The sequence below is a fragment of the Lacerta agilis genome, chromosome 2 (genome assembly GCF_009819535.1).
Source record: "Lacerta agilis isolate rLacAgi1 chromosome 2, rLacAgi1.pri, whole genome shotgun sequence".
Classification (NCBI taxonomy): domain Eukaryota; kingdom Metazoa; phylum Chordata; class Lepidosauria; order Squamata; family Lacertidae; genus Lacerta; species Lacerta agilis.
Genome location: NC_046313.1, coordinates 72,072,104 through 72,098,807, shown reverse-complemented (window position 1 = coordinate 72,098,807; position 26,704 = coordinate 72,072,104). Strand labels below are relative to the sequence as shown.

At 40.9% G+C, this 26,704-nt stretch overlaps 3 protein-coding genes and 1 long non-coding RNA gene across 9 annotated transcripts in view; 3 read left to right on the top strand and 1 right to left on the bottom strand.

Moving 5' to 3' along the window:
- LOC117041695 (inter-alpha-trypsin inhibitor heavy chain H4-like) overlaps positions 1-26,704 on the top strand; it is a 64,718-nt gene that overhangs the window by 37,727 nt on the left and 287 nt on the right. For 2 of the 6 annotated variants that reach the window (XM_033140728.1, XM_033140724.1), the window contains exons 18-20: positions 22,249-22,420; positions 23,631-23,785; positions 25,461-25,548. In XM_033140728.1, coding sequence (XP_032996619.1) covers positions 22,249-22,420; positions 23,631-23,785; positions 25,461-25,548 — 415 coding nt within the window. Of the gene's footprint in view, positions 1-18,338; positions 18,438-19,505; positions 19,569-20,620; positions 20,663-21,352; positions 21,467-22,248; positions 22,421-23,630; positions 23,786-25,460; positions 25,549-26,704 lie in introns of all 6 variants that reach the window. The other 4 variants (XM_033140723.1, XM_033140729.1, XM_033140726.1 and 1 more) reach the window with 4 other exon arrangements.
- Positions 2,788-14,214, top strand: ITIH4 (inter-alpha-trypsin inhibitor heavy chain 4). The gene is made up of 13 exons (XM_033140730.1): positions 2,788-2,885; positions 3,295-3,455; positions 3,832-3,936; positions 5,098-5,260; positions 5,353-5,463; positions 5,572-5,700; positions 6,518-6,634; positions 7,165-7,333; positions 9,214-9,339; positions 10,630-10,811; positions 11,515-11,697; positions 12,282-12,421; positions 14,019-14,214. Exons 1-13 carry the CDS (start codon positions 2,811-2,813, stop codon positions 14,197-14,199), a joined length of 1,842 nt encoding a protein of 613 aa, XP_032996621.1. The 5' UTR covers positions 2,788-2,810; the 3' UTR covers positions 14,200-14,214.
- On the top strand, positions 9,488-9,890 carry LOC117041698 (small nuclear ribonucleoprotein Sm D2). Its single transcript, XM_033140734.1, has one exon. The coding sequence runs from the start codon at positions 9,532-9,534 to the stop codon at positions 9,886-9,888; it is 357 nt and encodes a 118-aa protein (XP_032996625.1). The 5' UTR covers positions 9,488-9,531; the 3' UTR covers positions 9,889-9,890.
- On the bottom strand, positions 14,775-15,736 carry LOC117041700. Its single transcript, XR_004426001.1, has 3 exons — positions 15,690-15,736; positions 15,527-15,605; positions 14,775-14,903 (listed from the first exon to the last, which is right to left on the bottom strand). It is a non-coding gene; the product is annotated as an uncharacterized LOC117041700 (long non-coding RNA).

Genomic DNA, 26,704 nt, shown 5'->3' with positions numbered 1-26,704 from the left:
CCTGAAGGACATAATCCCTCAGTTGTCTCCATGGAACATGGTCACTTCTCCATGAAACATGGTAATGCAAATGGGGATACTTAGCTGGGCCAGCCAAGGCCATCATATTACAAGGAGGCTGGTTTCCTCTTGTATAGGCCCCAATTTTGTAGATGGTTGAGACTCCCAGGCACAATGAACCCCTCAATTCTATAACAATAGAAGAGTATTTGATGAACTACATAGTGGCACATGCAGTTCAGAATGTTGTATGCTGCAAAGGGGTGATGCTGCCAAGTTATTGACTTGTCAGGTCACTGAACTCAGCAATGTTACTCCGGAAGGAAGAGTTAGGTAATGCTGGGGCTTAAATCAGAAATTGAGTAAGTTACATAGGCACTCCAGTTGCCACCTATGCCTGCCCACAAAAATTAATACTTCTCAGTCAAGAGATTGTGGCTTCCAATAGATATTGGTCCTTAAATCAACATTTAATAAAGTCCTGCATGCTGCTACGACCTCCCACGCTTGTCAAGGGTCACTACATTTTGAAATATGGTGAAACAGAGGACAAACATCCGTTGTAGTCAGTAAAAGTCAACTCTTCCCAGCAAATCAATTTTTTATCAATGCAGGCAGAAGTTCTATCAGTGACAAAGTTCAGGGTCTTGGGCAAAGGATGGCATCAGTCCTAGAGGATGTTAGACTTGCCAGCCACTATGTGTACCCAGACATCTCCTGTAACAATATTTATCGGATATATTTCTATCCCACCTTTCAATGGAACATTTTGGGAGTGGCTTAGAAAACAAGCAAAGCATTAGCAGAAATGAAACAGTGCACGATAGGGTTCCTTAAGAGGATGGAACACACACCTCCCAAATAAAAATGGTTTTGACATGGCACCTAAATCTCATAGGAAGGATGCACCTGGTAAACTGCCCTGGAGTGGGCATTCCAAAACCAAACCACTAGTAACAAGCAGGTCCAGCCTTTAGTCACTGCCAGCAGGACAACAGAAGAAGAGACTTGCCCTATGACTTCAATTACCTGGTGGGTCTTTATGTAAGCAAGTGCTCTTTGTGATCCCCTGTCTTTCAAGGATGAAACTAGCACTTTCAAGTGTGCCCAGAAAAATATGCTAGGGATTCAAATTTAAAGCTGGTGATGTTCTGAAAACAACATATGCTCTTTCATTTTCCTACTGCAGAATAAATTTGTACATGGTTTGGATGTCAGTTGTGCACTGTCCTGAAATGTTGGCTGTTGTGTGTGTGTTAGTGCTGAGGGGGGCTGAAACCTATGCCTGCATTGAGCCCTGCTACTACTTGGCTATCTAATCTGGACTGATGAGGAACTGCTAACTTCCATAGCCACCATGCTGGAATAAGTCAGACTGGAGGGCGAATGCAGCATTCCACGTCTCTGTGTCTGGCTCTAGGGACTATTCCGAGGACACCCCCCTTACCAATGATGCAGATTTTCTGGACATATTTGAACAAATTAGGTCAAGTTGCATGAACTAATTTGGATTAGGGGAGATCAGTTTGCACCAAGACAAATTTCAGACACGGTACTGTAGAGAGTGATCTAAATTCGCATATTTCCTTTTGTTGCATTTAGTAAACAGAGCTCTAAACTTTGAAACTGTCCAGCTTGCCTAACATTGGCATCTACCATACTTTTCGGTGTATAAGACGACCTTTTTTTTTACCCAAAATTAAATTATAAAAGGGGGGTTGTCTTATTCATGGGGGTGTCTTATAGATGGAAAAATACGGTAATCACTGTTACGAATAAATTTATGAAAGACAAGGTTCTTCGTGGAAAAATAAAGCACTGGGAAATGTTCCACCCCACATCACCAGCCCTGCTCTGTGCTGTTCTAGAGTATTTTTGCTAGGAGATGTCCTTTGACCTGTGTACCGTGCCTCTTGCTTGCCTAGATGGAAAGATGTGGTTGGAACGTTGCCTTTGAGGGAATGTGGCCCGTGGCCTGCGAAAGGTTCTCCACCCCGCTATACACATTTACCTGGGAGTATGTCACATGAGCTCAACAGGGCTTACTTCTGAGTAGACATGTATACAATTGGACTGTGAGTGATAAAGTCATGATGCAGTTGTCTGGGGATAGGAGATTTACCAGGCACTTAGCCCACACAGTTGCAAGCAGCAACATGGTGAAAGACATCTTGCCAGAATCCAAGGATCCAATTTCCTGTACAGTCAAACCTTGGTTGTCGAACGTAATCTGTCCTAGAAGACCTTTCGACTTCTGAAACATTCGACAACCAAGGCGCAGCTTCCGATTGGTTGCAAGAGCTTCTTGCATTCAAGCGGAAGCAACGTCAGACATTTGTGTTTCAAAAAACATTGGAAAACTGGAGCATTTACTTCAGGGTTTTTGACGTTCAGGAGTTGAAACATTTCAAAATGGAGCCAATTGAGAACCGAGGTTTGGCTGTGTACACGTGTTATCAAATTTCTTTATGGAATTATTATTTTTTAAAACATTATTATATTCTGTGATTTAGAATCTGCTAATTTTTATAGTACAGGTCTTAAAACCACAGGAAAGAGGGAAGCCACTCATATATTTTGGGTATCTATGAAAGGCTTGCAGACATATTGGGTAGAACACAGCTTTTCCATTCACTTGCTTTACAAGGCTGGTGACGTTGGCAGGATGGAGGATGTTCTGTTTCAAGAATATTGTTCTGATTCATTGGGTAAATATTAGGCTTCATCAGCCCCAAACGCCCTCACACGTTAGTTGTTCATTAACTCTTTCCTATAAAAGACCTCACTTCTGTGGATTTGTCACATCCAAAATGGAAAGGCATTTTTTTGTCGTTTGGCTGTTTCTTTCTTCACTACAAGTATTTGTGGAACCTGCAGCACCTGAGGTAATTGTCCTCCTTTTTTAATTAGACATGTCTCGTTTAGTTAATACTGCTATTAAACTGGTTGTCTCAAATACTGAGGGAGTATATAAAATACTAATTTAATTTATAATCTGGGAGGATGCATAACTCCATGTTAGAGTATCTGCTTTGCATGCCAAAGGTTCCAGGTTTACTAGAGAGCCTGCCAGTCAGTGGACAACAGTGAACTAGGTGGACCTATGGTCTGACCAGTGGTGTAGTGGAGGGGGGCAGGAGCATGAACATCATCTGCCAGAGTGGAAGCCTAATTAATGGACTCTCTAATAGCTCTGACAACTAAATGAGTTGATCAAATCTTGCTCTACAATAATACATTTGGTGTGGAAGAAGTTTGACTGAATTCAGAGAATCTTTTCCTCTTCTTCTCTAGAATGCCATCGAAATCTACAGCCTGCATGTGGACTGCAAAGTTACCTCACGATATGCCCACACAGTAATCACCAGCAGAGTTGTCAACAGAGCGAATGAATCCAAGGAGGCTCTTTTTGAAGTGGAATTACCCAAGTCAGCTTTCATCACAAACTTTAGCATGTAAGGCTTTGTAAGCTCATGTCTGGGGCCTCTTAAAAGTTAGAGGGCTTGCTCCAGCCCAGCTATTCTGTGATGCAAAGGCTTCTTCCATCTGAGGAAGTAAGTTGCAACCAGTAAGCGGTTCCAGTGCCATCAACCGAATGTCCCAATGAGTGGAAGGAGGAGACAATTTTCACCTTTTAATTTATAAAAGCAGAATCTTACTGGAATTGAATTCACCATCCTCCAACAGCCCCAACATCACCTCCCACATGGTTCTGAAGGGTCACCCAATTTCCAGAGCAGTTTTTTGGGGAGGAAGAGGTGGGCTGCATAAGGGGACATGGGTATGGTCTCTGCCTAATGATTTTAACTGTTCAAAACACTGTGTGTTAAGGACCATAGATGGAGAAACATATCCTGGAATAATCAAGGAGAAGAAATCTGCACAAGATCAATATGATGCTGCGGTTTCACGAGGACAAAGTGCCGGACTTGTCAAGTAAGCAACTCCCACTGCTGCTGCCCTTGGTCACCTGTGACTAGACTTAACCTTCCAGAGGTCCCTTAACTTTACCTTTAAAGCCATAGAGAGGATAGATATGTACAGGAATATTTGGGAAGTGACTGTCATTTCAGTATTCAGAAAAGACATCAGATGTTCTAGAAATGTCATGTCCCAAGCTTTTGGAAGTTCAGCAGTGTCCTATCCACAGGGAGACAAGGGACAGGTAGCTTGCAGAGCTCTTAACATCCCTATTTATGTGCTCTAGAACAGTCAAATTTCCATGAATCCCTGGTGCTTTGGATGCTGCTATTTCAGCACTCCGTGGTTGAATGAAAGACACCAATGATGCCATGTGCCTCTACAAGACAAACTACATGTCCCTCTTATACACAACTGTTAAAAGTATAAGAGGCCTGTCTTGAATATCTGCACTCCAGTATCAATACAAGTATACTATGTACATTAATTGGCCTGCAGTGTTGATACCAGTGTAGACTGAGCAGCTCTATCTTCAAAGCCTACTCTTGCACCATCATGCTCAGTGATTCAGTGAGCTGTTTCCTTTTGCCTGAATCAATAAGTGACGTTGAGCTTTGAAGAATTTCTCTCTCTGGTCTGCTTGTTTAGTATCTTCTGTTTTGTTCAGTATCCTCTGTTTAGATCATCCCTTTCAGATTAGCACAAACATTCAGCATGAATGTGTACAATTGTTTAGATGTGTTTCCTTCCATTCTTTGCCTTCTTGAGATTTAACTTAAAAGAATTATAACGAGTTGCAAATAGCTTTCAAAAAACAACACACGTCAATTACATGGTTGGCTTAAGTCTTTGGGCAACATTTTATGATGGGCCAATACACTAATTCGAAATCCAGTACCACATGAGTTGACTTCTACTCATGCAGTGGGAATTCTCATTCTTCTTCTCCCCCTTGCAGGTCCCTTTGCCTACCAAATCTGTTCTTGTGGGTCCCCATATCCTCTGGAAAAGATTTGTGGGACACAAACTGCATCTGCAGGGGAAGGAGATGAAGGAAACATCTCATGGCACATGGAAGTCCATTCTGCTAGTGGATGGGCACAACTTAATATCACTCAAGTGTTCATTTCGCAGACAAATTCTTGCATAAAGCCTAAATTCTTCATTTCCCTTCAGATCAACTGGAAGAAAACTAGAACAGTTTCGTGTTTCAGTCAATGTTGCAGCAGCTGCCAAAGTTAACTTTGAACTCACATACGAGGAACTTCTAAAGCGAAAGCTGGGAAAGTATGAACTGCTGATGAAGGTCAAGCCCAAACAACTTGTTAAACACTTTCAGGTAAATTCTTTGAATTTATATAAATTCTTTCTATAAATGACACCAATTGCTGGCCCCATGTTGTAGCTGAAGCATCTTTTTATTATCTTCAGATTGACACCCACATATTTGAACCTCAAGGTATAAGTGCATTGGAAACTGAGAGCACTTTCATAACCAATGAACTGAACAATGCCCTAACAAAGGTGCAGGATGAGACAAAGGTGTGTATTACATGGACTACAAGACTTAGCATGCTTGTAAAAAAAATAAATCACTGACCCTCCTATGTTAGCTTTTCTGATTGTTTTCTTTTTTTGGCTCGTATTTAGGCCCACATTTCATTTAAACCAACCATAGATCAACAAAGAAAAACCCCTGGACTGGATGACACGCTCCTCGATGGAGATTTTCTCATACGTTATGATGTTAAAAGGAGTGAGACTGCAGGTGATATACAGGTAAAAGATTACTGAGAATTCAGAGTAATAGGCACCACTTAGCTAAATTCAAGGGGGTGGGGAGCATAGGAAAAGACCTATTTACAAATTGTACAATCTTAGTTTCAGGCAGCAACCCCTAAACTTTTGTTTGAAAAAGAACCAGAACTGAATTGTAGCATAATCTTCTTCCTGAGATTTAGACATTCCAGTCAGTTTTCTAGGTTCTTTAGTAAGAAAGAGAACAGGAACTTCCTTCAGACAAACAGATGTTGGCTTCTCATTTTCCTAGTCTTTCTGTTCTCACAGTGGCTGAACAGTTGCCTGTGGGAAACCAGCAAGCAGGATTTGAGCACAAGAACACTCTTCCCTCCTGTGGTTTCTGGCATTCTGGCATTCAGAAGCTGTGGAGGCAGAAAATAGCCATTGTGGCCACAGCAACCGAACAAGCCCATCAGGTGCCTCTGGTGGCACGCGTGCCCTGCACGCTCAGTGGTGACACCTGGGGCAGCCCTTCCCCACAGCACCCCCCTTCCTCCGCCCCTGTGTGGCCATCAATAGTCTTATCTTCCATGAATTTGTCTAATCCTCTTTTAAAAGCATCCAAGTTGGTGACTATCACTGCTTCCTGCGGGAGCAAGTTCCATGGTTTGACTATACATTATGTTAAGAAGTCTGTTTTTTAATCCATCCTGAACTTCAACTTCATTAGATATTGAGAAGTTTTACTTCATGCAAATTATTCTGCACCTTAACTAATTTTAATTCCACCATTTTATACACTGCTGTGTTGAGATATGTATGTGTAATACATTAACGCCACTTATTTTGTTTTCAGATTGTTAATGGATATTTTGTGCATTATTTTGCACCCAGTCAAATGCCAGCATTTCCCAAAAACGTGGTCTTTGTCATAGACACGAGTGGATCTATGAGTGGCAAGAAAATAGAGCAGGTAATTTGTTTCCAAACAGAAAATACTGGTGTTTGTGCCTTGCTAAGTCAACTGTATGTTAAATACCAGTGACAATAGCAGTATGTCTTTGACAGTCACAATGAATCTTCATGGAGTCTGCTATCCCACAGCAGGACCAAGAGGGATATTAATGGCCTAGAATGAAATTTAAAATTGGAACAATATCACAGTCACACACAACACAGACAAAAACTGTTGTTCTGGGACACATCTTGCCCACAGCAACTTGCACAGGCAGGGTCCTTCAATCTGGGCTACATTTTTTTCTGCACAAAACCACTTCCATATAGGAGGGGGGGAATACATAGTTGCTAGGCTGCAGTTCTGTGTCCACTTACTGGGAAATAAGTTCCATCAAAAACAGGGGGACTTCCATATGAGCAGACATGCCAAGGCGTAGGCTGCTGGACCCATACTCTGCAGAAATATTTATATAAATACAAGTCTAATGTTAAGTTTCTGATTCTGATTCTGTGACTGGAAATTACGAATGTTATTACTTTTTATAGACAAAAGAGGCAATGAAAAAGATTTTGGAAGACCTTAATCCTGAAGACCACTTTAGCTTAGTTCTCTTTGATGGAACTGTGTCTGTATGGAAATCAAGTTTGTTGCCAGCTACAGAGGAGAATGTGGAACGGGCTAAACGATATGTTGAGAACATTTATGCTGGAGGATGTAAGTGTGTCAACTGAACAGACTTGTCAAGTTTTTCAGCAGAGTTTTAATCAGAAATGCTCCCTGCGGTGTATTTTTAAAGTCCATACCTAATTCTCAGGTGTTCCGTTTTTCATTCAACAGCTTCTTATGATTTTGCTGCTCAGAAATATGACCATATTCCTCTTCTATTCCTTTATCTTCATTGGTTACTTTCTCCTTTCTGTATTCAATTTCAGACTTTGCTCTTAATTGTTCAGTTTATTAATACCCATTTGCATACTGTATGTTTAAACTTGCCTGTCTCTTGATTTTTCTTTGTGTACTTAGTGCTATTTTCTTTTCTTTAAGCCATAGATTTCTACTAGTCTATGTCTTTTTACTTTCTTTCCCCATATCCCCAGGGCAACATCTTGCCTTTGATGCAGGAGCAAATGCCCACCAAGGTGCCAAGTCACTCAAGGCTGGTCAAGATATTTTGGCACATTAAATAGAAAATCCCACAAGGACCTCTCCTCCCACCCCAGCAATTAAACATTGCAGTAATAATGCAGGATGTGCCAAAGCACTTTGCATGTTCAGACCTTTTAACCTCACCCCAAATAAATTCAGAGAAGACTCAAATTTTGGTTTGCTTTTTGGCAGAATTTAGGCCACAACTTTATTGATTACAGCAAGTGATTGGTTGCATAGGCTCTGGTTCAACTAGCTCCCTGCTCCGCAGGTAGCACTGACTCAGGGCACCAGCATAGGTTAGCCAAGGGTGAACACCTGGATAAGCGGAAAGCCGGGGGCATGCTCTATCCACCACCCAAAATGTCCCCCTGGACTCAGGCACGGGCACAACCCCCTCTCAGGGGTGGACCAAACCATCAAGTCCCTGGATTCCTTTAACGGAATACCCTTCACATAGGGATGGCGAGAGCATTCTCCCATCCCTATCACCTGAACCAGAGCCTATCCGCAAGTTGTGACGATTTGCTACACGGCAGGCGAAACCCAAATGGCAACAGCCAATCAGCCAAGTGGGAAAAATTCCTGCCGTGCCCCTGCCCCAACGACAGACGACACACGACAGCATAGCAAGGTCAAGCGCACAAGCCCTAAAAGTAGGGAGAGGTGGGCGGGTGTTCCGATGGACGCACCGAAAGAGGAAGCTCTGGGTCACGTGCATGGGTATTTATACGTCCCTTGATCCGTTCAGCTTGCGTCCCATTGTGCTGATTGAACCCTGCATCGAGGGACCTACCGATTGGGTGTTGTGGCTGTCAATCATACACACCCACAACACAGGGTTTGGTTGCCAGGCCTCACCGCAATACGTGCCCTCTTTAAGGGAGGACCCGATTTATTAAGAACTCAAACAACCCTTAGGCAAGAGAAAAGGCCCAGCAGAAATCTGTAGCCTCATCCACTCCAGCACCTGGTTTCTAGAGCATTTTTCTAAGGCCTGGGTTAAAACTCCTCCAGACCTTGGCAAACTGGAACACACATAAAACATGATGGACTGGGTTAAAATAAAGCCTTTATTTATTTATTTATTTATTTATTTATTTATTTATTTATTTATAACAGCAACATTAAGAGTGAATGAATTTAACTTGCCTGTTTCTCTTAATTCAGTCATGAAACCATTGACTGTTTCAATACCCAGTGATAACAGTAACTTCACATTTATTTCTTTTGTGTTTTGTCTTTTGTATGTTCAAAGTTTATGGACTGGATTTCACAATATTGCAAATAAGAAATGAAATAACCGTTAACTGGCTACCTTTTCAAGACTGTTGGGACGGCCCTGGCTGTCTCCCTCCCTCCATACCTTTGAAGACTCCTCTCCAGATCTATGAAAAACAATATAAATCTCTGGTCAAATCCACTGACATGTTTCTTTCCCATTACAGCAACAAATATTAATGATGCTCTTCAGACAGCAATAAACTTGCTGGACAAAGACACCAAAGCTGAGTCATTGCCAGACCAAAGCGTTTCCATGATAATTTTGCTGTCAGACGGTCAACCTAATACTGGTAAGTTAGAAACAGCATAGCCAGGCAAAGCCATAGAGTCCATAGGCCAAGAAGGGCCGGCTTGCAAATGCCCGTACAGCGGCGTGCGCGGCCCCGGAAGCGGAAGCGTGGGAAGGCGCTCACATTTGCAAACCCGCAACGGAGCATTTCGCCGCGCGAGTCGATGGCTAGGCAGAGGATAAGGGCCCAAACATGAGCCTCTTAAACAAGCCCAAGAGTGAGATGACCCCAGAGGAGCTGCAGAAGAGGGAGGAGGAAGAGTTCAACACAGGGCCCCTTTCTGTTCTCACCCAGTCTGTCAAAAACAATACTCAGGTGCTGATCAACTGTCGAAACAACAAGAAGCTGCTTGGCCGGGTCAAAGCCTTTGACAGGCACTGCAACATGGTGTTGGAAAACGTTAAGGAGATGTGGACAGAGGTGCCCAAGAGTGGGAAAGGCAAGAAGAAATCGAAACCTGTCAACAAGGACCGCTACATCTCCAAGATGTTCCTGCGTGGAGATTCAGTCATTGTGGTGCTGAGGAACCCCCTAATCGCTGGCAAATAATAGGCTGCCAGCAGGCTGTAGGTGCTTGAGAGCCTAGTCCAGCAAAGAGTTGTCTTTAGGGTAATCACCAAGAGACTGTTGGTTATGGTCTTCTTATCGATTGAATCATTTTTGAGCTCCGAATATTTAGTACCCTGATGAAGGAAAGTGCAAGGTTGCTATTCATCCAATCCTCCAACACATGGTTATGTTCATATATGTGGCCTGACGTAATTTTCTTTTGTAATAAACATTTTGTAAAAAAAAATAAAAAAATAAAAAATAATAATAAAAAAGAAACAGCATAGCCACACATTCTGCTATTATTTTCATTTATATTTTTATTTTTAATGCATACTTATCAACAAATCCATACAACGGACAAGGAGTAAGTCATACCTTGACTTACTTCAGACTTACTAGATTGTACGAAGTTCTATCCATGAGTTTCAGATGGGGAAAAAAAATACAGCCTTTATCTGGTTACAGTATAGTTCTCCTGCAGTTTCTCAATAAGAAACAGGAAGTTCTAAATACAAAATATTTTTCTAGATACAGAAGAAATATGTATTATAGTTGAACACAAATATCCAATATTGGGTTCTGAAACTTTGTTCTTTAATTGAAAAGTCAGTGGGTGTTTGTAAACTCATAAATATTTTTGATACTCCCAACATCTGCTTGTTTCTTTCAAAATGCAGCATATTTAATTATTTTATCAGTGGCTGGGGTGTGTTCACATTTTATACCTATATATGACAGGTGAAACCAACATTGATAGGATTCAAAGAAACATACGAGAAGCTAATAATGGGAAGTATTTCATCTACTGCCTTGGCTTTGGATTTGACGTCAGCTACACCTTTTTGGAGAAGATGGCTTTAGAAAATGGGGGAGTGGCTCGCCGTATATACGAGGACTCAGATGCAGCCTTGCAGCTCCAGGTAGGGGAGAAACAACAGTCAAAGCATATAGATATATTTTAAATGAAGAATCTCAGAAATGTCTTCAGGTAGGCCAAAATATTTCTGTATAGAGAGGAATTCAGTGTTGTGCTATAAGGTAAAAGGTAGGTAAAGGACCCCTGGATGGTTAGGTCCAGTGGGAGGCGACTATCGGGAGCAGCGCTCATCTCACTTTCAGGCCAAGGGAGCTGGTGATTGTCCACAGACAGCTTTCCAGGTCATGTGGCCAGCATAACTAAACTGCTTCTGGTGCAACAGAACACAGTGACAGAAACCAGAGCACATAGAAACACTGTTTACCTTCCTACTGCAGCAGTACCTATTTCTCTACTTTCACTGGCATGCCTTTTAGCTCCCCTCTCTGCTTCCTATACATGCTGTTCTGGGGGTTCTCCTGACCACCCCAGAGCCAATTTTGGAGGGTGCAGGGGCACATGGAGGAAGGAGAGTTTGGGAGAGTCCCATTGCATTAACAAAAGTATTTGTGCAAGCTTCTGCCAATGGGCATAGCTGTGAACCTTTCCCTTTTTGGGGGGAAATTCCCTTATTATAGCAGTGGGGAACAGCAGGGAGGGTTGACAGCTATGCCAATGGGACCTATTATTTGAATTCGGCCCATATTTTTTAGACTGGCACAATAGATTTGTTCCTATGGTTACCTTTTCTGTCTTTCTCATTCAAGGGCTTTTATCAGGAGGTAGCTACGCCTATCCTGAAAGAGATTGAAATGAAGTACCCAGACAATGCCGTACTGGAAATAACTCAGAGTAATTTCAAGCTGCTCTTTGATGGCTCTGAAATTGTTGTAGCTGGAAAGCTCGGCAATGACGTTGATGATCTTCCTGTGGAAATTAAGGCTAAAGGAGTAAGTACTGGGTAAAAAAATGGCTTATTTTGTATGGACAACTTGGGGCTGCATAGTCATTTTTCTGTCCCCAACATTCTGTGGTACAAATACAAATTGTTTTATTATGTATAAAAACAAACCAAGGATGCTCCCTCCCACAAACACATTTAAGAAGCCATAGAAGGTTAATCAGCCGAATGCCTATTGAAAAGAAATGTTTTTGCCTGGCGCCTAAAGATATGCAACCAGGGACCTAGCAGGGAGGGGGCTACTCCAGCCACCCTCCCTGAGCTAGCCCTGAACTGCTTTGCAAGACCCCTTGGGGAGGGCAGCATGAGGGGGACATGGCAGCCATGCACCCTTGGATCCCAGCCTCTCCAGCAAAAACATGAGCTCACAATTGTCTTGTTTCTATTGTTTTATTCCTCATTTTTTTTTAATGAATGCAATAGATGCCTACTTTTCTCTCTCTCCTCCAATCTTAAAAGTTTGCTTAAATGGGTTTTTCCCTCTACATCCGTTTGTGTAGAAAACAGTATGTGTTGCTTGTATTCAGATCGAGTGTTACTTTGAATAACTCGCACTCCTCACTCGCTTTTCAGCATGCCAGTGAACTTACTCTTAAAGAAGATGCAAATATAAGAGAAAAGGAACAAGTATTCCAGCATCAGAAATACATCTTTGGAAATTTCATTGAGAGATTATGGGCCTACTTGACAATTCAACAGCTACTAGAAAAATCGTAAGCTAATAATAGTGTGGCAAGCCACCCCAATCTCTGAGCAGTGTGAGATTCCAGGGCAGGGTTCTGTGTGCTTACCTAGGGTTCATGTTTCCCTGGGAATGAGACTGTGTATTCTTTGTGATACAGTGGTATCTTGGTTGTCAAATGGAATCCGTTCCGGAAGTCCGTCCGACTTCCAAAAACGTTCAACTGCCAAGGTACGGCTTCCGATTGGCTGCAGGAGCTTCCTGCACTCAATCGAAAGCTGCATCAGATGTTCGGGTTCCAAAGAAAGTTCGCAAACCGGAACACTCACTTCCGGGTTTGCAGCATTCAGGAGCCAAAACGTTCGGCTACAGAAGCGTTCGGGATCCAAGGTACGACTGTATATGGTTTATTTACACGTACATACACACACAACCTCTGGTGGAGGGGTTCACAGCATTAACACCTCAAGAGGATCATTCTTCTCCTATAGCCACAACCTTGGATCCCAACAGAAATCAGGCATGGCTCTCTGTCTGGCTTCCCAGCCTGCAGCTTTGCTTCCAGATTCTAGCTCCCATAACTTAACTTCCAACCGTGGCCTTTATCTTTCTAACTACCAGCAAGATGAGGAAGGGGGGCACCCATTTGCTATCTGGCACATATCTACTTCTTTTGTTACCTTAACAGTCCATGACCTCACCAGGAAGCTAGCCTGGCTATTCCAGGAATTAGTTTTTAACACTTGCTGGATCCAGGGATTAGAAGGGTCTCGGCATACAGCCTACTTCCTTGCAACTCATAGCACAATGTTAAGTGAGTAATAGTTGCTTAGTGACTTGAGAAACACTTCCTTCTGCAAGATCTTGGCTCATGCTGATAATCCATTGGCTTTCATTACTGTAGTCACATCCACACCATACATTAATAATTGATATTTTATTGAAAAATTTTCAGTTACAAAACAATAAAGTGGTGCAAAAAGGGGGGAAAGAACAAAGAACACAGAACTGTTTAAAGGAGGGGGGGGAACATATGGATATATACCAAAATACTCTAACACATACACTCTTATATATACTTGATATTATTATCATCATACTAATGTGAATATATATTTAAAGCATATACGTTCCTCAACAGAATCCCAGGAATATAGTTTGTTATAGGTTCTGGGAACTGTGAGGAAAATTACATTCACATAATTCTTTGGGAGAAGCCATGACTGTATAAATGTGCTTTAAATGTATTGTGTGGATATGTCTGTTTCAGTGAGAGGGTGTAAATCATAGCAGGTTGTATCAAACTAAATTACTGTGCACATGAAACAACGTCTGCAAGCACAGAACAACTCATCCCCATCTTCTCCCTTGCTTACCCCCGAAATCTATTCTGGGTTTCCCGCCCCAAACCCTTCAGAGCAGGTTAGAGGGTGGTGTAAGGGGCCCTTGGGGGCAGGAGAAGGAGGGGAAGTCCTATTACACTTGTGAGTGTTGTGTGTCTGCTGTTATCTAGTTGGATAGAAGCCAACATTCCTAACATAAAACCCAAAGCATATCAGCCTCTGTATTTTGTTTCACTGGATCATGTGTAGAAAGCAGACAGTGCAGCTTTTGCCTCTTTATTCTAGTGCTTCAGCTGATGGAGAACGGCGGGAAAACCTGGAAGCTCGAGTTTTGAACATCTCCTTGAAGTTTGGATTTGTCACACCCCTCACTTCCATGGTGGTCACCAAACCTGATGCTCAAGAGGTGGCAAACAAGCCTACAGAGGCAGGTAAATCAGAACAAATTGTTCCCATGTCAAACTGAAGTGATACAAACAGTTTGCACACACATTTATCTTTTGAATCTCACCCAAGTTCAGTGCTAGAAGAATGAGTTGAGAGCTCTGGCTATGTTGGGAGTGTTGGGAGAGTGGTAAAACAGCCAGATACAAGGATAACTATAGAGACAATGATAATGATTTGTAGCTTATAATTATGTGAAGAAAGGTGATGTCACTGATGTGATAGCACTGATATCTTACTGGTGCTGAATATACCTTTCATAGAATCATAGAACAGAAGAGTTGGGAGGGATGCCAGGAAACACAACTAAAAAATCTCTGACAGATGCCCATCCAACCTATGTTTAAAAACTTCCAATGAAGGAAAGTCAACCACTTTCCAAGGGAAACCATTCCACTGCAGTCAGAAGTTCTTCCTGATGTTTATTTGGAATCTCCTTTATTGTCATTTGAATCCATTGGTTCGTTGGTTTCTGGAGCAGCAGAAAACAAGCTTGCTCCATCTTCCATGGGACAGCCCTTCAGATATTTGAAGATGACTGTCATATCACCTCTTAGTCTTCTCTTCTCCTTAGTCTTATCACCCAATAGCCTCAATCATTTCTCATAAGGCTTGGTGGCCAGACCCTTGATCATCGTGGTTACCCTCAACTGCATGTGTTCCAGCTTGCCAATATCCTTCTTAAACTGTGATGCCCAGAACTGGACACAGGACTCCACGTGTGGTCTGACCAAGGCAGAATAGAGTGTTACCATTGCTTCCCTTGGTCTGACAATTGAAAATAGTGTGAAATGCTTAGAGTGATATAATAAGAAAAAAAGCACACCAAGAACTCTGGCCGGTATGTATAATAGGAATAAATCCTACTTGCAAGTCAAAAAACAAACAAAAGTGTGTATTCTGATAAGAATCACAAACTTAAACAGAGATTGCAAACTTAAGCAAGAAATACAGTTTCAAACTCCTAACAATATGTGTAGTACAATACTTTGTTACAGTGTAAAGACACAAGAGTTTTTGAGTAACAACAAATACATATTAGTTCATATTCAGAAATATTCAGAAAGGCCGTTTTGTATATAAAGCTGAAGTCAAGGGACTATTCAGGGGTAGAAATCAGGAAATATTCAGAAAGGCCGTTATATGTATAGAGCCGAAATCAAGAGTCAATTCAGGGGTAGAGACCACGACAGGGCCCCCTTTCGATGTAGATACCTTCGTCATCTGGTAATATCAAACAATACATAAAATTACATTTGAATTACAAATTGTCATAAATTATGTGTTTTGTAAATTATAAATTTTATATACTTTTTATATACAGCATTATACAGCATTTGGTTCCTTACCTATTTTTTAGAGGTCATGTTAATTTGTAGAACACGTGTGAATATATCTTGTATTTTCTATGTTTCTCAGATATAGTATCTGAAAATAATAAGTATTAACAATAGTTACATATTTTGAATCAAATTGAAGATTATAAAGCACCATATAATCATGTTTCCTCACCTAAGTGTGGGTAGATCAGCATGTATCTTGGGTTTTTCTGCGTTTTCACTTTGGAAGTGAGCCTAATTGCCTTTTATATGTACTTTAAAATGGGAGGAGGATAACCTCTAAGTTTTCTTAAAGGCATAAAATCCTAGAATTCAGATGGCTGAGAGTTCTAAAGTTCAGAGGGCAGCTATGATGGTTTAAATTTCTTAAAGAAAGGAAGTATAGTCCTGATAACCATTCAAACCCTTAGGGGTCATTGTCTCAAGTAGATGGATATATTGGGCATCCTGTAGTAACAGTAGTCTGTTTATGTCCCTCTGGTTGAATAAGTCTGCTCTAGGTTTCCAAATGATGAAAAATACAAAATCATCTTCCTGGTGCTTCTGTTGTATGTAGTGTTCTACTAGGGGGCTTCTAGTATTCTGTTGTGGATTCGTGAACGGTGTTCATTTATGCATAATTTTATCCGTCTGGTACTCTTGCCTATGTATAACTTCTTGTACGGACACATCCATGCATATACACTGTTTTTAGTGTTGCAATTACTAAAGTGTTCAATCCGGAACTTAAAACCAGTCTGTTCGTTGACGAATTCCTTTACTTGAAGTGCATATTTGCAGACATTGCAATTACCGCATTTGTAACATCCCTTTATTGTTTCTGCTGGGTATGCGAACAGGTCTGATTTAACCAAATCATCCCGTAGTGATTTAATCCTTTTCAGTCCAAGCAACGGTGGTTTTCGGCATCCTGGGATGTTGGATATGAGGTGCCAATGTTTATATATCGACTTCTCAATGGTGGATGTATAAGGTGTGAATTGCAAAGCTGCATAAATGCGATCTTCTTTTGGTTTATCAGAAGTTTTTATAGAAAGGAGGTCATTCCTATTTTTTGTTTCCACTCTACTTCAGGCTGCAAGAAGAGTGTGTGGTGTATATCCTTGTCTTAGTAAGGATTGTGAAAGCCGGTTGGCCACTGATTTGTAGTCATGTTGTAATGATGCATTTCTTTTCAGTCTTAAATACTGCCCATACGGTAAATTCTTAAGCAAATGTGAAGCATGAAAAGATGAAGCATGCAATAGTGAGTAGCGGTCAGTTGGTTTGTGGTATGGACGGACTTTCAGTTGTTGGAAATGATCTTTGAATACTGTAGTATCCAAAAAAATTAACTGATGTACCATGAATCGTACCAGATAAAGGTATGTTCGGATCTTGATAATTGATCCATTGTAAGAACTGTGTTGCTGCGTCTTGATCCTGCATGACAAAAATAAATTATCTATGAAACGATAATATTTGATTATTTTAGATCTAAATAGATTATGGTTATTTAGAATGAAAGTTTTCTCGAAGTATATCATATAGATATTGGCGATTGAGGGTGCACAAGAGGAGCCCATGGCCATGCCTTTGATTTGTAAATAAAACTGCTTTAAGTGATGAAAAAAGTTGTGGTCCAGGATGATGTCCAGAATACCCAGCAAAAAATGTGTTGGAGGTTCTTTTGTTGTCCTAGAGTTTATGAGTGTTTCTATAATTGTCCTCACCTCAGGTAACGGAACGTTGGTATACAGGGACTCAACGTCCAGAGTCGCAAGAGAAGCCTCCTGTGGTACAGAAATATTCTCAATACTTCCAATGAATGTTTTCGTATCCAATACATAGGAAGGAGTGTCAATAGCAGATGGAGGCAGAAAGTGCTCCATTATATATATATATATATATATATATATATATATATATACACACACACACACACACACACACATATATATATATACATACATACACACACACACACATATATATATACATACATACACATATATATATACATACATACACACACACACACACACACAGCCTTTCTGAATATGAACTAATATGTATTCGTTGTTACTCAAGAACTCTTGTGTCTTTACACTGTAACGAAGTATTGTACTACACATATTGTTATGTGTTTGAAACTGTATTTCTTGCTTAAGTTTGCAATCTCTGTTTAAGTTTGTGATTCTTATCAGAATACACACTTTTGTTTGTTTTTTGACTTGCGAGTAGGATTTATTCCTATTATTCATACTGGCCAGAGTTCTTGGTGTGCTTTTTTTTTCTTGGTAGAGTGATATAATAGACAAACTCTTTGGCATTATTCCTGATCTGGTTTGTAGTTTTCAGCAATAGAATTTGGTTAAAGACTGTGAGTGATGGTCTGTGAAGTCATGGTCAGACCCATTGGAATCCAATAACTTCAGTAATAATTAACAAAAGTCTATTGTAACATTGGTGACATATCTTTTCCACTGAGCAATTTAGGTACCCCAGAACTGTGGAATCGTAGTATTGCTATGAAATAGTTTGCTCAAAAAGATCACTCGAGAAAGGTGACAGATTAGCACACATTACTTCCCAATAGCACTAAAAGGCTATGCCATAATTCAGTGGGTGCAAACACAGAAGAAATAAAAATACAGATGGAGCTTACATTCCAATGAACCTGTCCTTGTTTCTTTGTCCAGATAATGAGAAAGCATACACTGTTGCAGCTGGAACATCTGGTATGTAATCTAATTCAACAATTAAATACTGTACCAGTAACTTATTCCTAAGAATTCATATACCGTGAGAAAAATGATCTAACCATGAGATTCTCTCATAGGCATGAAGTTTCAATCTTCAAGAATTTTAGGAGGTAGCGATCCTATTTACAACTCCAGGAGTTACGACATGTTTGCGAGTTACCCATTTCCTTCTCGAGGTATTTCTATCCTGTTTGTATCTCAAACAAAGACTACAGGACAAACATCTGCTTATGCAAAGGTTCTCTCTTCCAGAAAATGTTATTCCAACCCACCTCCTCTTTTGGGGGGAAATCTCTTGCTGAGTTTGGATTTGTTAGAAATTAGATACTACAAGTAAGAACGCCTTTCTTCTCTGAAGGGAACCAGGATATATAATAAAAAGTATATTAAGATGATTTTATAAACAGCAATTTATATCCAGTGTTGTTTAGATACCCATGGCATCCTGGAATAGGGGGCGCCACTTTGCAGTGGTTCCACTCCTATCTCGCTGAGAGGGAGGGGGAGGGGGAGGGGAGACAGTTAACAACTTGCAAGGGAAGGGAGCTGATGTGAGGGTGGGAGTTTGCAGGGGGGTATGCAAGGTTGGTGATCAGAGCCCCTAGTAAATATTCATACAAATAAACTAATTAAATGTGTTTTTAAAGAGGGGGGAAAGAATGCCTGCAGTTGGCTGAGCCAGACTTGGAAGGCTGATGACAGCAGTGGCCTTTGCATCTGTCCATCCTATGTCCTAATGCAGTTTCATTGCTTCTTAAGGGAGGGTGGGCTTTACGAGTGACACCCTGTCAAGATGAGAGAGAAGTTAAGCTAAAAGGTTGGCTGCTTAGATACTTCGACTCTAGCCAGATGGCTCCTCCTCTCCTGGCTGTGACTCTTAATTCAGACTTACTCAGCTACAGCTCCACAGTCTGTTTTCTGGAGTGTTGAGAATTGAGGCACTTATCTCTCTCCTGTACAGAAGTTGCAGAGTCACTTAAAATCCGCCAATGCTGAAGTCGTATGGGGTTAGAGTGGCTCTCTTTCTCTCTGGAGATGTGGAGCCACAAGCAGGGTTTCTCTTTGTGTGCCATTGGACACAGCCATGTGAAGTTGGAAACACGATGTGTGCAGTTGGAAAAAGGAGGGGAGGGAACTAGAAGGGTTATATTTATGTCAGGGATAGTATGGACACAAATTGTATTAGGGTAGAATGTGCTTTGCCTCTGTACTTGCGCAAATTGAAACACTTCCTTCTTTTTCAGCAGTAATAGATAGCAGTTTCTTTCCCAGTTTGCAAACCGATTCGTTTCTTACTTCTGCGCAAGGTAATGCTCCATCAAATTCTTGTATGGTTTAGGCTTACTGTATCTTGCACTCTGTGTTCCTTCTTCTGCAGCCATTGTAAAGCAGTTGGTCCCTGGGAGCCAATGGTGGCATATTATAATGGATGTAAAAACAAAAGTTTTCTGTTTCCACAACTTGAGGCAGAAATAGCCTTGGGAAGGATTGCAAGTGGGGAGGGTCTCTATATGGGGTCCTGAGGTCCTTGCTCCCAACCATAGCTTCCAGGTTTTGGTTTTCACTTCATGGGTAAGGGATTGTTAATAGCTGTTTTGTAAGTGGCTTAGCGTTGCTTCCTGGTGACAGGTTATTAAGCATTCATCCTCATTTCTTTGCAGAAATTGTAGGGAGGTTGAGCAGTGCTGCATCAAACATTTGTTATCTCACAATTTCCTGTGCTTTTTCCTGCCACATTCTTTATTGCAAAAAGTCTCTCTCTGTGTGCAAGAGCATCAAATATCCTTTAGTTGTGCAACCTGAATTTGTCAGTGTGAAATACCGGTAGCATGACACCCACAAAATTTTAAGTGTCTTGTTCAGTGTTCTTGGGAAGGGAGGAATGCTTATTTATCCTTAAGAATAAATATGCATGAAGCTGTCAGTGTTCACTTTCTGAGTGTTTTTGCCTAGCAGATTTTTTCCTGTTTCAGGGACATCAAGTGGCATTTCTCCTAGATGAATCTTTCAGTCAAAATTAGTTGGCAATTGATATACAGTATTTAAAAGCCACTTGGCAGTATTGCTTGCTGCATACTGAATGTGATAAAATATATATTAGGAAATCTTTTTAGGGGGTAGCAATGTGTCCCTATATCTTAAATGGTACACTATAAATAAAAAATAAGAATCCTGTTAAATAAAAAATAACTAAAACAAAACAAAAACAAAAAATAGAACCCCAGTCCATATGACCAGTGATTAGACATGATGGGAATCATAGTCCAAAATCTCTGGAGGACACCAGGTTATGAAAGGTTGATTTAATACTTATGTACTAGCAGAAAATTAACTATTTATATATTCTTGGGTTATTTAGATTATGCGGATTATTCATACACGTTGCTGGGGAGACACCCAGGTGAGTAATCCACAATTTATTCTCTATTAATATATTTTCCCCTCCACGAGGTGTTCCAGATCTGGGTACATGTATTTGGAATCCCATTGGTAAGGTGGAGGGGAGCAGCATTCAAGACTAAGTGAGGAAATGTTTGGTGAGGAACAGGTTAAGCAGCACCCAGGCCACTCCTCAGAACAAATTCAATCTCCCAACATCCCCAGGTGGGACTTGGAAGGACTTATGCCTGGAACCCTGGAGAACCTCTGCAGTCAGTGTAGACAGTCCTGATACAGATGGATCAATGGTCTGACTCAGTATAAAGCAGCTCCTCTCTTCCTAAATTCTCAGCCTTCTGAGGTTGCTGTTCATTAAAAAACACACACACACACACACACTACCTTTTCATGTTTGTTAAGGGAGAGTGTGTGTGTAATATGTAGCACGTGTGATTTGGGAATTGAAAAAGCTCAAGGTGTTACCTCCCTTAGTGCTATCTCTATGGCTTAATTTTAAGCCCACTCTATGAGGACTTTATCATATGTAAGCAGGATGACTTTTAGCCACCAGCCACCATTTTGAATCAAGATGGAAGACCCAAATGTAGTTTTGGCATGACTTCACTGAAGGTTTGTCAAGACAGGTCCAAACTCACAAATTGCACTATCCTTTTAAAAATGACAATATTTTTTGGTTTCTACTGATTCCTAGGTGATGAGTACCCAAGTTTCATTCTTCAACTAACTCATGAAAAAAATCCCATTTGTTTAAATATCAATGGACAGTTGCAAACACCCATAGCCCTGCTAACTGATCCAGACAAAGGTAAGCCTTCTAATGTAAACTGCTGTCAACTCCCCAACTTTCATGTCAAGCATTTTGGTTGCTTTCGGAAATCTGAGTGAGTGCTTTCTATTTGACAATGAAATACGTTAAAACCGCTGACCAGGGAATTCTCAACACTATTGGTCTTGTAGAGCTTACACAGAAAAATGTTGTGACATGGTTTTCTGTTGTTAATATCATGCATTAATCAGAATACGTGGTTTTACATGTCTCATTCCAATTGTTCAAAGTGTTTCACATATTTCATTGTAGGAATCCTTCCTGCAACATTGAATCACATATCACACTTTTTAATATTGCTATTTATTCTTATTTATTGTTATTATTTCATGGTCCATAGGCCAACATAGTACTCAATCAGTTTGTTTTAAAAGTTGTGGGTCCAATTTCAGAGTTTCTTTTATACCTGCCTGTATCTTCTCTCTAACTGTCATCACATGTCTTACTTTGGTAAGTTATGTACATTTTCAATACTAACCAACAGTAATGGCACTATGCGTGGAGAGATGGATTGATAGCTATAAATACAGGTTAGTTGTGTTATCTGTTTTTAGCTGTAGCTCTTGCAATTCTGGATAATTGTGTGATTTCAGTAGGCATTCAAAAAAAAGGGGACAAGAAATGGTGGTAATACATGGATTTTGCTGCTGTTTAGCTTACTGGTATATCATAGTTTTATTTATATTAAATTGTTGCTTAGTAAACAGCAATATGTTTCTTGTGTATGTTCCTCATATTTATTTTGACTATTATATTTTCAGGGATCCAAGTGACTGGCAAGCTTGGAGAAAACAGAAAGTTTGTGGAGTTCAACGTAATCTATCAGACACCCAGTGTGCAAATCAATGTGTCAATGGGAGAAATTACACTGAATGATCAGGGCAATGTGAGCTCTTTCCCGTGGACAAAGAATGCATCTTTTACAACTAGAGGGTAACATCTGATCTTTCTTTTCAGTGTTGGTTGGTCTGACTTTGAGGTTATACCTAATGCTACTTTTACATTCTTGAATTCCTAAACTTATATAATTTTTCAAAGCACAAGCCAAATTGCTCATGCATCCAAATAACAGCATTCATGTGAAATTCAGTGGATTCCCTCATTTTGGGACTTTTAAAAATAATTGGTTTCTCTTTGAACAAAGCATTTTAATTTCCTGTGAATTGAGGTAGATGCTTCATAATATATGTTAGTTTAGAATGGTGAGAAGCAGTTAGTTGGCCAGAAAATAATGAAATTGACTCAGTAACACAAGCTGAAATGTTTCAGTGAATTGTGCTCACTGACCTTTGTATTCATTCTGTGGCTTGGATGTCACAACAGCTTTTGATACAATTGGCAGTGGTGCTGTTTTGGACAGCCTTACTGGAGTGGGTGTTGGGGGCACAGAGTTACAGTGGCACCGATCATGAGATTATATCTTGCCACAATCTTTTTAACACCTATGTGAAACAACTGAAGCCAAACATAGGAAGACAGTGAAACCCTGAATTGGTGTCTGGAGAGTGTCCAAATCAAAATCAAACAATTTCAATTTCAGAAGCTGATTTTACCTTTAAATGTAAAGCCCTAAATAGTTTAGGGTCAGGTTATTTGCAGGAACACTTACACCCATACAAACCTGCTGAAGTATGATGGTAGCCACCCAAGACAGAACCTTTTCAGTAGTGGCCCCACATTAATGGAATTTCTTTGTAAGGCACCTTTTTTGGATGTTTTTACATGGTCTCTTCAATTTTTTTAGTTTTGCTAAGCTTTCCCTAATGATGACTGTGTCTTTCAATGTTTAAGCCTCTCACTTTAATACAGGCTTATATTGCTTTTTCCTTGGTGTTCACTTTCTAATTTTTACCTGTTGCTGGAAACTACTGTGTCATAAGAGGGGCATATATGTTTTTAAAAAATAAGAAATGCAATAAGAACCAAATGCAGAAATACCTATTAAATTATGCCACCTTGAAATTGGGATTGCAGATCCAGAGGTAATTCAGGGAATATTGAATTGTTACAATACATATAGTGATACAACTATACAAACATTTGGTATTCTATAGTAATAATGTATATATTTCTATATATCAATATTTATTCATTTATTTCAACATGTATATGTTTAGAAACAACAGTATCAATTCCTTTCTAGGTTGAGCTTTCTTATTGAAAAGGAAAGGAGTCTTTCACTATCAGGACCAGACGGTATCACAGTACAGGTTTACTATATAAAGAACCCTCTTAATTTCCTTGGATTGCACTTCAAGAATAGTGAACTTTTTTCTAACAACATTGCTGGACTTTTGGGTATGTATTCAGATTTTGCAATGAAGTAACAATCACCATGCTATTTCCCATTAAGCTTGGCTTTGATGTAACACTATAGCTTAATACTGTGTTCCTTAGATACATGGAACAACGCTGAAGGGAAATGAGCATTATTGTCTCTACATTTCAGATGCAATGGGGATGAGAAGGGGAGCCCTGATGTAGTGGCTTTCCTAAGTCACCTAGTCAGTTCATGACACCTTAAGTTGTGTTTCAACAGGCAACTGTCTGGTTCACAGCTCAATCTCCCCGCCACTACACCAATACTTGTGAGAATTGTGGTGGTGACGCTGACATGATTGTCAGGAGAGCCACTGGTGATCTTCATCAGTTTCCAGGTCCAGCCTGATGTTCTTTCTCCTACCTTTGGAGAGGGAACCCATGTGAGCTTCTAGGCCATGGCTGCCTCCTCCCTGGGGCTCACCGTTCCTCACATACAAGGCAGCTCCACCTCAGAAAAGTGGATAAGTGTTGAATAAATGTGTAGAGAAAACTTGGAGAACCACTGAGCTTGTTGCTTTATGAGTAAAACTACCTGCTCCTGTTTAATTATTTATTATTATTCATAGTAGATGCAAGTGTAATACAGTCTATACATTTTGTTTGCTATAGGCCTGTCAAAGGCCACAGTGAGCTCCCAAACAAAAATGACCGCTCCCCACATTAAATGGGGGGCAACGTTTGCATGGTCGTGCGCAGTCCCCTGAATTCCTGGGTGACACCTGGTAGTTCAGCTGGCTGCGCCCTTCCCCAGAAGGGATACCTGGGGTCTCCGCCTGCCCAGTTAACTGTCCAATCCTGCCTGGGGGAGGCGTTGCCAAGGGATTGGCCAGGTAAGGGGAGAGACTACCCAGCCCACACAATACAGAGTGTAGCTTACCTGAGAAGCAGCAGTCGGCTCCAGAGCTTCTCCCACCCTCCACTCCCTCAATTAACGCTTACTTTACAGGTTAACCTTTTTTCCACAGGCACGCAGGTGCTGCTATGCCAAGGCCGCTGTTGAAGGGCCGGAAAGGAATTTCCCTGCATTGGCAGGTTTCACCTTTCCCGTAGCAATTCATCACAACTTTGGTGGTTTCAGGCCTTGGGCGGAATCCTTTAGTCATCTTCCTAAATGGGGGGGTGACTCCGCGCCCCCAGTGTGGCGGCAATAACAGGGTTCCCCGTTAAAGGGGTATTGGAGGGAGACATTGTCCATACACTGAGAGGTTGTCATTGCTCTCCCCCACCAGTGGTGACAAACGGGGGGCAGGCTATCTGCTTGAACATATGTTCTCCAGAGCTAGCTCAATCCCCACACATTCTGGATAACCCTGCAGTTTCCCAGATCCCTGCCTGGGGGCTAGGAAGGATAAACGCCCAATGCCTGAGCCAAGGTCTCCCTACATCTGAATCTTGTTGTGGCCAATTTTAATCCCATAGCACATTGTCGTGTGTCATTATTCCGCTTGGGAGTCGCCTAGGGTTTGGGGGACTCCGCCTGTCCGCGCAAAACACTTCCATCAAGATAAATACTAGACTAGACAGTAGTTAACTGTATCCTAAAATCAAGCAGGAATTAGCCTGTCTTGGGGGGGGGGCACGTATTGCAGCTGCTCCAGCATAGCTTTGAGAACTGCAGTTATTTTCCTGTGTTTTTCTTTGTGTTCCCCAGGTCAGTTTTTCTCTAATGAACGTCTTCAAAGACACAGCAATAGAAAGAAGACATTGACTGTACAAGGACAATCATATAGTTTCACAAGGTAAAAGGCACTGAAAATCACTTGTTGTAGACTCTGTTTTGGGCAGTCCTTTGAAAGTGATTTTGGAGATATATCTGCAAATACACATTTAGCTGAGCCAGGGTCGGGAAGGTAGGTATGGCCTGGTGGGTCAAATAAGGAGGCCTGAGGTCCATAGATTGGGCATTTCCCACCCTTGCTGTAGAGAATTATCTGGTATATAGATATATGACACTTGTTAAGATATCTGTACTTTGTCTTCTTTTCTCTAGCTAAAAATGCCCAGGTACCCTGAGCTTCTCTTTTACCACATACCCTACACTGCTCTGCCATTTGGGAGGAGGTGGTATTTTACATGAAGAAGAATGTTGAAAGTGATAATAAAATATAGTAAATTGGAAGTGTTTATCTGCAAACGTAGCTCAAAACAGTGTTGCCATGAATTTTCATATCAGCAAAGTATTTGTGGCCCTTTAGGACCCTTGAGGAATAATCCACATCTTTTCTATTTTATGCTTGAAATGCAACTCTCCACCCCCTCAACAATTTTGAGTCATCCACATGCCTTTCAGGTCTTCAGCACATTCACTAACCTCCCCTTTGTTACTAGCTTTCCTCAGCCAGTTCCCCCAGTCTTTGCCAACAAAAAAAGTTACCCTTTGTGAAGGAGCAGGGGGTTGACAGCAATGGGGAGGGCTTATTGGGTCCTTGGACCAATGTCATGCCAACCCTTACCCTGCCTGCTGCTGTCAATAAACATTTGACCTGATTTTATCCCATCACCATTGTACAGTCTTGTTGTTTTGCTGCTCTCATGGGTCACATAATGCACCTGCCTGGGCAAATGAATTTTGCTATGCAGTTCTCCAAGCAACCAATGTTTACAAAAATGCATATATTAGGGGGAAATATGCATACAAATGTTTGTGAAAATAACATACATTATGCATTATATTAGAGGAAATTGCTTTCAAAAATGTGTAAGAAAACCACATCCCAAAATGTGTTTATTAGGAGAAATTTGAAGACTGATGAATCTTCATGAGGAATTCTCATTTTTTAAATGTTAATTGCTGCACAAATGTGGAGGACTGAATTTAAGATGGGAAAAATGAGAAATGGAGAAAAGCGAAATTGGCAGATCCTTTCATCCCATTTGCAAAGGAAAGGGTTTTGC